Below are 12,170 nucleotides of genomic sequence, written 5' to 3'. Positions count from 1 at the left end.
TGGGCAGGCAGCTACGGGCGCTAACCCTCGCCGCCTTCCCTGGTCCGTGATCCCTCATCATGGACCTGGGCAGGCGGCTGCAGGCCTTAACCCACGCTGCCTGCCCAGCTCTGAGATCAGTGATGGACCTGGGCAGGCAGCTGTCCTGGTCCGTGATCTGTGATCGTGGACCTGGGCAGCCGGCTGCCGGCCTTAACCCACGCCGCCTGCCCTGGTCCGCGATCGGTGATGGCGGACCTGGGCAGGCGGCAGCGGGCGTGAACCCACGCCGCCTGCCCAGGTCCGCGATCTGGGATGGCGGACCTGGGCAGGCGGCTGCCGGCCTTAACCCACGCCGCCTGCCCAGGTCCGCGATCGGGGATGGCGGACCTGGGCAGGCGGCAGCGGGCGTGAACCCACACCGCCTGCCCAGGTCCGCGATCGGGGATGGCGGACCTGGGCAGGCGGCGTGGGTTAAGGCCGGCAGCCGCCTGCCCAGGTCCGCGATCGGGGATGGCGGACCTGGGCAGCCGGCTGCCGGCCTTAACCCACGCCGCCTGCCCAGGTCCGCGATCGGGGATGGCGGACCTGGGCAGGCGGCACGGGCGTGAACCCACGCCACCTGCCCAGGTCCGCGATCGGGGATGGCGGACCTGGGCAGGCGGCTGCCGGCCTTAACCCACGCCGCCTGCCCAGGTCCGCGATCGGGGATGGCGGACCTGGGCAGGCGGCTGCCGGCCTTAACCCACGCCGCCTGCCCAGGTCCGCGATCGGGGATGGCGGACCTGGGCAGCCGCCTGCCGACCTTAACCCACGCCGCCTGCCCTGGTCCACCATCATGGCTTGGATCTCACTGACATGGGTGCTGCCCTTTCCCCCGCCATCTTTGCTGGTTTAACGTGTATATTTGCTCCTGGTTGGCCGGTGGGCGTGGCCGGTGGGCGTGGCCGGTGGGCGTGGCTTATGGGTGTAGCGAAGGTGCGGTCAATTTGCATATTACTGTTTTATTAGATAGGATGATTATTTTGTCTCTGAAATTGTTTCCCTAGCCTGTTTCAGTTGGTTTTCAGTAGTAATTATATCTTCAACACAGTTGATTTAAGGAAACTCCATGACATATCTTGTTTTAGGTGCAGACATACAAATAAGTTTAAAGGCAGGAAGTATTCACTTTTTCTTAAGCATTTTAAAATACAATGATTTAAATTTTGTAAATCCCAGGAAATACTAATTCTTTTACTTCAGAGAAGAAAAAGTAAGTAGTGCTATAATAGATTAGTGGTCATATTACCCTGTTTTCTAGTCAATGTTAAAAAAGGCTACAGGAAGAGATATTTGGTAGTATGCTGCATGTCAGCCTGAATATCACATTGCCTTCAAAGCTGAGTTAACATGACTGAGTCTTCTACAGCCGTGAGAGGCATTTGCAACAAATGTAAGAAAGAACAATTTTAAGAAAAAATGTACACCCAATATGAAAAGATGCAAGATCTTGAATAAATAGCAGAGGAGAAATATGAATAGCCAATAAAAATAAAAAACATTAATTTAAGGAACTATCAAAAACACATACATAAAAATTTTCTCATGGTTTTTTTTTTTTTTTTTATGTTCCTGTCAATCTGTCAAGCAATGTTTTTAATGACAACACACAATGTTGCCGTAGATGCAGTAAAACTGACAACCACTATCCTGGCACATAATAAGCATAAGAAATATTGGCTGTTGCTGCTATTATAGAATAATTATTATAGATAGTTTTTAAAATTTGCTAATAAATATTAAAATGTTTATACTTTTGACCTTGTGATTTTACTTCTACTAATTATTTCTAAAGAAAAGATTATAATGTGGAGAGACATGTGGAGAGAGATTTATCACAGCATTCTTTACAATAGCTCCAAACTGGACAGAGACTGCCCCCAAATGAGAAAGTTAAATGACTTTTGGCAAATCTACTTTGTAGAAATTGTTTATTTTCTGTGTTTTTAGATTATTTTAATGATAAAAGAGATGTCCACAATATAAATTGAAGGGTATTTAGTTAGATGACCTCTATTACATAAATTTTCAGAATGTGATAAAAATTACTAGAAAACATAAGATAATAATTGGTATCTCCTCTAGGCAAAATACTCAGAAAAAATATACTGTTATTTTTTAAATAAATGAAGACACCAAATGTTTTTAAATTGAAAATAATTTTTATCTTAATGTTGTTTGAGATTTCTAATTTTGCTTAAAAGTACCTAGGTTGTACTTAGGGATTTTTAAAGTACGTGTAGTGAAAATTATTGATTTTTTAAATAGTCATTCATGTGATAAACATTCTGGGTCAAAATATTACAAGTGTATTTTGTATGGAAAATTTTATACTGTATTCATGTTCTGGAGTTACATTTCCTGAGCATAAGTAAAATGAAGTTTTGTTTTTGTTTCAAACCAAGGAAAAGTTTATAATTTATTTTATAATTTTTTTTTACCGGCACATGAAGTTCTGAATCACTAACACTGGGGTCTTTGATGTCAACATGAAATTTACTAAGAAAAGTTCATTGCAAAACAAAAAAATCAATCACTGAGGGTAGAGGATTACCAAAGTAGAAATTTTAAACAATATAAATAGAAAATAACAATATAGATAGGAAATTCAAGTTTGGCTTTTTGAAAAATCCCCAAACTAGTCTCTTTAACAAATCAAACTATATACTTAATTGCTGTTTTACAAATAAAAATGTATTATATGTGATAATGTTACCTTTCCTACTTTTATAAATCTTTAATTTACCATTTTACTGTAGGAAGTCAGTCCTTGAAATTGAAAATCCAATGATTTGTGTCCATTAAGGTGCCCAAAATATGTAGTTAATTTTATCAAAATAAATTTTTCTGCATTAGCCCTTCACTAAGTGGTTTAATCAACAAACCTATGAGTGCCTCCTATGTGCCGCACTGGGTTTGATGATGTAGGTTGTCATGATCCCTGGCCTTCCTGGAGTATGCTCCTTCTGAGAAAATAGATGGAAAATAAGAAACAGACAAATTAATTACAAATTGTGTTTGGAGAATGAAGTCAAATTAAGAGCCCAAAATGGACTTGATATTTTTCTTTTTCCTTCCTTCATTAACTTCCTAATTGGAATTTAGATTAATGTGATAATATGTATGTGGGACATTTTTAACACCACCAGGTTATCCCTGTGAAGACATAGTGGAAACAGTTTGAGTACAAAGTAAAGCAAAACCTTATAGCTAATTATCCCTTAGATTTTCTCCTGGCATCCACTGAAGTTTATGGCAAAGGAATGAGGAAACCAAAGACCATGATTGAAAACTCTGTGGACTAGTCAATGGTTTTGAATATCCTGACAAAATATATATACTGACAAAATAATGCATGTAGCACTAAAAACATTTAATTACTAGCATGGACACTGAGAATACAACCTTTCCTCTCTAAGTTTTTCAGCATTTGATCTCAGACTCTGCTCCATATTCTTAGTCCCATCTTCATTTACTCCTGCCAATACACTTGATATTGAAGCCGTGTGAAAGGATGTGGCTCACAGCTCCGTGGATGTGATTATTGTGACATGTGCCTTCCATTCTTATCCAGTAGAAATTGTATGTTGTAGAGAATGATTGATTGGTTACTGCCTTTGTATTTGATTTTGTCATTATTCATTATTTTCTTTGTCAAACAGACCCACACTCTTCTTCACATAACCACCCAGTCCTGTCTCTCAGTGAGAAAAGTAACTGATGGCTCCCAACAGCCCACTGTGGAAATATGTAATGATAGCCCTTTGCAAAAATGGCTACTAAGAAACTATACAAGAGCAGAAGTTTTTAGAAATATTTTTGAGAATCCTACTGATACATTCTCTAATAATTTTTGGAGGTTTGTGTTGCAGACTTTACTAATATTAGTTTAGTATTTTTGTTATCAAAATCTAGAAATTTACTTCTCTAATATGTGGTTAAGGAAAATTTTTATGTGCTATTTCTCCGTGAAGTTATTTTTCTGTCTTATACTTCTTAGCTGCTCCTTAATTTGGAGTGTGCATGTATTTAGTAGTGTTTAGTCTGTTGTAATTAATTAGTAGGTATTTTCCATTTTATTCTTTTATTTTAAATAGATATGCCTAAATATAATTGATGGAATGTATTATGACATATTAGCTCTTTTTTTAAGGCTAACTATAGCATAGATTTCAGCATTAGAGCTGAAAAACCGCTAAGAAAATTAAAAACATAAAAATTAAGATAGCCAAAATATTTCTTTTGGAACATTGAAATTATTTAATGTTGTTAATTTCAATTCAGATACTTTGGTTGTGGGCAGATAAACCATACCCTTTCTGGAATTTATTATTTTAAGCTGATACTAAGCATTATTAAAGACTAAGATTATTGGTTAAATTATATAATTATAATAATAAAGCATATAAAAATGTACATTTTCTCTGTCACTTGCATGATTTGTGAATATCTTCTCAGTAAGCAATAAAATTAATCATTATTAAGCATACACTAAAAAAAGTACTGGTATGGAATTCTTGTAAAGAGTGCAATTGGTCTTAAGGTGTTCATTTTCCTTTGTAAATAAAGTATGTTATATTTTCCAATACCTTGCTATGAAAACACATGAGAAGTTAGGGAGGGAGTTTTTCTGGTTCAGATGAACCAACAAGGCTGGAAATAGAGCTATGGAGAGGAGAGGAGAGGAGAGATGAATGTTGTTTAGGTTAGAACTAGGGCATTCTAAACATCTGTTGGGAAGCTGGAAAAGTCTGGTCCTTTTACACAATGGTAACTTATGTATAGAGCAATTTACATATATTATCTTAGTTTGTTTTTAAAGCAACTTTAACTGTTAGACACAATAGCCAACAAGGGACAGAATTCTAGGGTAGAAACCACACCTTGTTTCTCAACAGAAATTGTCTCACTTCCCATAGCAATTCATACTGCTTTATGGGAGCTGGCAGCCCTGTGCAAGGGGGATGAGAGCCACATCAGGTGGGTGTGGAAAGCAACCTGGCTTCATAGCCTTATGCCTCTCAGAAGACAGAGTCTCTGTAACAATCTCATAGGCAGAGCTTCAAGTAAACCAGTGGGACATGCAAAACTCCAAGTCTTTGCACTTAGAGAAGCCCAGCTTGGCTTCCTATGAGGTGTTTTTATTGAAGTTGATTAGATGCAGATACAGTTTATCAATCAGAGGTCATTTTTACCATAAGTAATGTTGCCTAGAAATATAGTTAACATTTTACCATTATCAGGTTGCCAAGGGGTCATAGGTAAGAGAGTTGACTGAGGTCAAATCTTTTAATCAGAAAAGAAAAGGGCATTTTTAAGTATTCGTCAGTTTAACTGAGCATCTTCTCACAAAGAATCTGATTGCTCAGATAATTTAAAAACTTGCTCAAGTTTTCACAGCCAGTAAGTAGGGGAGGAAGGGCGGGAATTTACACTTAGGGCTGCCTGACCCTAAAATGTCTGCTGTTTCTACTGCACAACATTAAAAATGAGAGAGTTTTGGTTGATTGGTTGGTTGTTATCTCTACAGTTGTGGCTTTTGACTACTAATGAATTCCTTCAAAGAAAACATACATTTTTAGACAGAACAACACTTACTAATATTTTTTAAAAAGTGTCCCTATTTATGTAGCTGACAACATATTCGCTTTGATCCTTAAAGTCATATATGTATATTTTAAAAAGGAATCTAATAGAAGCAAGCAAGGGCAAATAGCTTTTTTAAAATGACTATGTACACAGAGGATCTCAGGTATGTAACAAAAATGAATATTTTGTTGGTTTTAACTAGAGCTTGCTAGAAAAAAAATCATATTTGTTTTGTTTTGAATTTTTTTCAAGTTGGCTGTTGGTTCATAAACCAACAACATGATTTCTGTCATCATAAGCATAAATCAACTACCTTCTTGCCTATGTTTGTTCATTTTTTCTCTGTTCTTCAGTATAAATAGCTTGGTTCTGTGTATTGAAAGAGCAACAACAAAGGCCTCAGTCTTGAAATCTTCTTCATATCTGACAACCTTGCTTTTTTAATTTCCTGCTTGTTGTCTATTAAGCACCCTCCACCACAAACCTGGTTTCCATTCCATCTTTTCTCAGGACAATGAGGTCCAGGCTGCTTATAGGTCTAATCCAAACAAATTATGATTGTCTAGGCAGTGTTTCTCCACCATTTTTACTACATTCCCCCTGCATTTTTTTTCATACAACTTTCCATTATAATAGTATGAGCCAGAAAAAAAAATTGTCTACCTTTAATTTTGGTGATTTGAAACAAGATATACCTGCAAATCACCTCCCATGCATGCAAACACTTCTCTTCTTGGAAGTTTTTTATGTAGTATGGTTCTAGGCATTGCCCATGAAACTGAGCAGACATGTACATAATCAGTGAGCATAAATTAGTATAACGCATGTGGACTTAAAATGTGTATCTGTAAAGTCCAAAATTCATAATTTCACAATGTAAATGTGAACTCAAAAGGGAAGATGTATAATGACGGTTAACATGATGCAGTTTTTGGAATTACATTTCAGCATTTGGGTACTGAGAGCATGCTTATTAATGAATACCATCATTATAAAGAAAATGTAGATATAAATTTTAAAATATGTGACAATCACATCCCTGACTTCATTTGGTATTAAGTTTTTTAAAGATTCTCAGAAATGCAAACCAAATTATGGTGAGTATGTTATCAAGCAAGACAGGTCTTCACTGTGATAATCACTCAAATATGATGGATTTCTCAGTCACAGAGGCTACGGCCTGTTTAGTATTTGGAACTGGAAACATCTCTCGCAGTTTTCTCATTTGGGTCACAGCTGTGACATCTCTTTGCATGTTTGCCAAACGGTTACTGAATAACACATGCCTATGATAACTAAGCTTTGGTGAAAGCTTGTTAATATTTACAGCCCTGGACTGAACTCAGAGCTCACAAATGGGCCTTTCGCAAAGGAACCCGAATCCTTGGCAATGCAGAACACATGTTGGCTAATTTCTTTAACCATCTGCAAATAAAGGTGTATGAGACAGTGACGAAACCATGACAGGGAAAGTTGTATGATAATTAATTCACAACCACCTGTGCACAGTTCCTTTTATAAACATATCACAGTGTTTATACTAAAAAAAAAATCAGAAAGGTCTTTTAAAGGGCAGATTTAATGTGATGTGCTAGTGAAGTTAAGATACAATATGTTGCACTGATTATGGGTTATCTTTTCCAGAGACTCACCTTGAGGCATGTGAACAGTAACCAGTGTCTCGATGAACCTTCTGAGGAAGACAAAATGGTGCCTACCATGCAGGACTGCAGTGGCAGCAGGTCCCAGCAGTGGCTGCTGAGGAACATGACTTTGGGGGCATGAAGGCCATTTCCCCCAAGCCATGAAAGTGTCTGCACTTTTGTTTTTCCATTATTTCAATTAAGGAAAAAGATTAACTTTGCTGAATTGAAAGTTTTAAAATCCTTTTAGTATTCTAAAACACAGTTGTTTGTAATTCATTTTTAGGAATGTTTGCTTATTTCCCTACAAAATTTGTATCTGATCAAAAGCACATAAAAATATGAATAACAGCAAACTGTTATTAAACATTTGAAAAACTTAAAAAAAAAAAGTGTTTGCTTAAAAAAAACCCACAACTCTTTATTGCCCTCATGTCACAGGATTAGTTGTGGGAGGGGTATTTTTATTTTTTATTTTCATAGTGATTGAAAGAGAGACAATGTAAATGCCTTATAAAATATCTTCATTATGAAATAGAATCATTTTATAAACTCACTCTGTTTCTACTGGACCTTCATGGAAACATGTTGAATTTCTTTGTCAACAGCAGGCCACACATTGAATTCTTTCTGAGCAATGAATTCATCATACACATTGAGTTCCAAGTTTTGTACCAGAAAAAACGAAAACAAAAAACTGGACCTTGACTTAAAGAGTTCTTATAAAAGCATCACATTTAAACAAAAAAAGAGGAGAAGAATTTGAAAATTCAATTTAAAGGACATGAAATCAGAAGCATCGGGGAGCAAGATGATGAAGCTAAACTGCAACAATTGAATCATTTAAAAGGATTCTGTTTAGGTGGTAATCAGTCCTCTCACAGGCTGAGTGTTTAACAATCATATTGGTTCCAGAGTTGAAGTTGGAAACTCAATCCTTAACAACTATCTTTGTCTCACATAAACCATGCAGTCCTTTTCTCTTCACTCTAGAGATTGTGGCTTGTCACTTACGCTGTACAGAATTGTAGGTAAAGGGTGGAGAGTATTAGCCCTGATTTTCTTTTCTCCTACATTTAAAAAAATTTAGTTCACTATTACCATTTTAATTTTAAAAAAATGATTCACTGCTATGCTAGAATATCTAAACTTTTCATTACTAAGGGAATGAACTCAGTACAAATCCATGAAACTTTTAATTAACCTGTTAGATACCATTTGCCGTAAGTTATGGCTCAAGGAGCACAGTCATGTTAGGCTAACTTCACGCATTCTATTTCCATCTTAAAGCCCTTTGTGTTCAAAATGAATGAGTAGAAGATACTAAAAAGAAGAAAACTCTATCAGTGAGAATTGAGCTAATAACTTTTAGTATTTCACACCATTTCAGTATTTCACACCATTTAGTATTTCACACCCTTAAAGTAGCTCTACGTATGTATTTTAGTCATTAATAAATACATTCAGCAGCCAAGAGAAATTTGGCGGGGGTGAGGGGGAGAATGGAAGAGGCATCCTGCCATATTTTTGGCTCACATCTTTTCTTAAAAAGCTCTGGAAGGCCAATAAAATCTTGTATGATTTTCCTGCTAGCATTAGCATTATTTCTTTGTCTTTATACTGATAAAACTCTAAGGAAAAATTCTACAACCTGGAGCATTTCAGGTGTACTTCTCAAAGTGCAGACATTCCTAAAGAGCCTATACCCAACTACAGGGCATGAGGGTTGTCATTAGCCAACTTTTGTGGGAACTGCCTTTGAATGAACAATTGAAGAAGTGTGAGGTCCCAGCTACTAAAACAAACTGGATGTCCCTCAAAAGCAGCTTGGGTTTCCTAGCTGCAGACCCTGGGAAAGTGAATCAAATCTTTTTTGCACTGATTTTCCTTTCTAAGTTCATTTGCTTTTAGTTTTCTAAGAACTGTAAACTCTGGCTATTTTCTATGTTCTCAGGACCCCTGGGTAGACAACAAAGCATGATTTCAGAGTAGACATAAGCCAAGAAACCACAGCATTGATTGTGCTGAGTCTAGACAAATAAATTTATATACACATCCAAATTGGAAGAAAAAATTTATTTCTTTAGGTTTCAAACACTGTAATAAAAATAAAGTAAAAATAAAGACCTGTTGCAAAGTTAAAAAACAACAACAACAGCAAAAAGTGTAGACATTCATCAGCTTGAGGTCTCTGAGTATCCCCAAATCTTTTAAAATTACAAGCAAAAGTTTGAGTGTTGGGCATTTCTTTTTGGTAGAGAATCCATTGTTTACAGCAAATTTATAAGGAAACTGTGACACCCCAGAGGTAGGGAACCACTGCCTTAAATTGACAGTGGCCTCACAAGTCACCTGAGGACTCTTTTTCTTCTCCTTTCCTCTTGTCTCACTAAATTAAAGTTAAATGTCCCTGCACATTTTGCCCTTAAACTTATAAAGCTGAAACATTCAAGGTCTCTTTAATATAATATATTCCATTTATTGTGGATTTGTCAATAAAAATACACGTTATCTAGAAAATGGTCAAAGACAATTTTTTAAAAAATGGTTACTCTATCCAAACTGAATTTGACACATTTCAGCAGCATTTTAAATATCTGAAAGTTCATTATGGTCATAGCAAAAATACAAGAGAAATAAAAACGACACGAGTTTCATGCCAGAGAAGAATTTTCCAAGAAACCTCAGATGGTATGAGCATATGTTATTAGAGTGTCTAACAAACAAAAAATGACATAAAATACTAGAAAACACCAAAAACTAGAAAGCATTTGCTAATTCAATGTTCTTTTCAAAAATATTTATTGTATGCAGTACAGAAAATTAAAATGATTGGATTCTTATACTTTATTATCTTTCTAGATTAATAGATCTTTCAAATGACTTCAAACTTCCTCTTCTGAGGTCACCCCCATTGCAACTCCAGTCTTCCAGATGCTCAGATCAAAAACCTAAAGTCAGTTTTGAGTCCTCTCTTTCTCTCTCAACTTCCATCGAATCCATCAGAAATCCCATTTTATTCTAAACCAACTACTTACCACCACATCTTCTGTGTCACTAACTTTATTTAACCTTTTTAACTGCAACATGCTTATAATTTGGTTCCCTAATTTCCCAGCCCTTGCTCCTAAATAGTCTTTTCTCAGTACAACAGCCACAGTGATTCTATTTAGCATAATTTTATTGTGTCACTTCTCTGCTCACAACCCTCAATGACTTCTCATGTCTCCCCAAACTTCTAATAGTGGTCTTTACAGTCCTTCATGAATGACACTCCTATGAGCGCGCGCGCACACACACACACACACACACACACACACACACACACACACACTTCTGAATACTTACCCCACTCTGGCTGCCAAGCAAGTTTCTGTCTTAGGTTTTTGTGCCCTTTGCCCACCGAGCTTTCTTGGTCATTTTCTTCAGGTCTTTACTCAAATTTTATCTCATCAGTAAGGCAAACCCTTCTCCCCCCTGCCCTGCCTAGTCCCTGTAAATTCTCAGACAAACTATAAATTTGCTTCTTTATTTTCTGTCTACCTTTCCACTTTCAAACCCCCTACATTACCATTGCACACCCTAGAATGTCACTTTTTTTCACTGTGTTATTCCCAGTATCTAGTAGAGTTATTGGGACATAATAAGTCTTCTTTAAATATTTTTGAATGAACTGAAAAATATTTGTTAAAGTTACTAAGTGCTACTGTATCCTATATTTTTTGCACAGTATTTTAAATTTTAAAATGAACTCAAGTAGTATATTTAGACAGGATGTACATTACTTTCTCCAAATGATAATTTTCTTCCTACTATTCCTCAAATTAAAGGATGGGCTATATTTTGTTCTCTATGTTAGTATATCCTGCTTTATGGAAATGAAATATATGACATTTTATAAACATGCTGCTACATTATATAAGTTTCTTCATTAAGATAACAATTATTTTTATTTTTTGGTTGTCTTTAATGGCCACCTGATGGCATAAATAAGATTTTTACTTTTAGGGGGGAGACATGTATCATTTTCTTAAAAACCATATGTATTTTTATTGTTTCACAGGAACTATTATTAAATGTATTTTCTAAGTTCAAGTCTATGAACAATTGTAGAAACTTTAAAAAACTTTACAGATGATTTATTCTTAGTTTCTCTGTTTATAGATAATAAGAGAGAATCAGATATGTAATTTAGTTTGTTCAAAGATCATACAGCTGTATGCACTGATGTCAGGACTCATCATTGTTAATATAATCTAACACTGTCTTCAATTACAAAGCACTCAAAATGTAATAAAAAGGGCACAATCATAAGAGAAAAATGTCTTTATTAAGCATTTTGTAGTAATTACATTGATTCTTTAGAAATATTAACTTCTCTTCTTTAGATATATTATCTTTTTTAGAGATAATTAACTTTGGAAATTTAACTACTCACCACCTTTCATACTTAAATAAAATTATTTCTACAAAATACTACCAAAGGCAATAAATAAAGACCTGCAGCAAAAGTAGAGAAATTAACAGGAGACAGGCTGATTACAGAACATTCTAGCATTATTGGGCAAACAGTGTTTCAGAGAAGCAAAGCCTCTTCAGCAGTAAACAGGGAGCATATTCTCCCTTCACTTCCACTTCCTTATGATTATGTTCAAGTTTAACGTAATATTGGCCCACAGCTTGCATTTAAAATTAGACCACCTATTACTGTGAACATTGAGTAAGTTCTAGGTTATTTGGCTTAAAAGACTGCAGGATAATCAGCAAAGACTGCTAGGCTTCCCAGTGGAGCTCTGTAGACTCTAGTAAACACAACCCATACATCCAATTTTTCCATGGTGCTTAGAAACTGGTGTGGCTCAGTTGGTTGGAGCATTGTCTGTGCACAGAAGTGTTGTGAATTCCGGGTCAGGGCAT

General features: G+C 36.4%; 1 protein-coding gene across 4 annotated transcripts in view; it reads left to right on the top strand.

The window, feature by feature from the left end:
• GALNT13 (polypeptide N-acetylgalactosaminyltransferase 13) overlaps positions 1-11,762 on the top strand; it is a 504,499-nt gene extending 492,737 nt beyond the window's left edge. For 2 of the 4 annotated variants that reach the window (XM_079782939.1, XM_079782938.1), the window contains exons 13-14: positions 3,684-3,880; positions 4,941-5,117. In XM_079782939.1, coding sequence (XP_079639065.1) covers positions 3,684-3,880; positions 4,941-4,989 — 246 coding nt within the window. In that variant the 3' untranslated portion in view covers positions 4,990-5,117. Of the gene's footprint in view, positions 1-3,683; positions 3,881-4,940; positions 5,118-7,254 lie in introns of those variants that run through there. The other 2 variants (XM_079782940.1, XM_079782941.1) reach the window with 2 other exon arrangements.
• Positions 11,763-12,170: the final 408 nt, after the last annotated feature.

The sequence above is a fragment of the Cnephaeus nilssonii genome, assembly GCF_951640355.1.
Source record: "Cnephaeus nilssonii genome assembly, chromosome: 10".
NCBI lineage: Eukaryota > Metazoa > Chordata > Mammalia > Chiroptera > Vespertilionidae > Cnephaeus > Cnephaeus nilssonii.
Note: the sequence above shows the minus strand (reverse complement) of the source record. Positions and strands in the feature narration are given on the sequence as shown.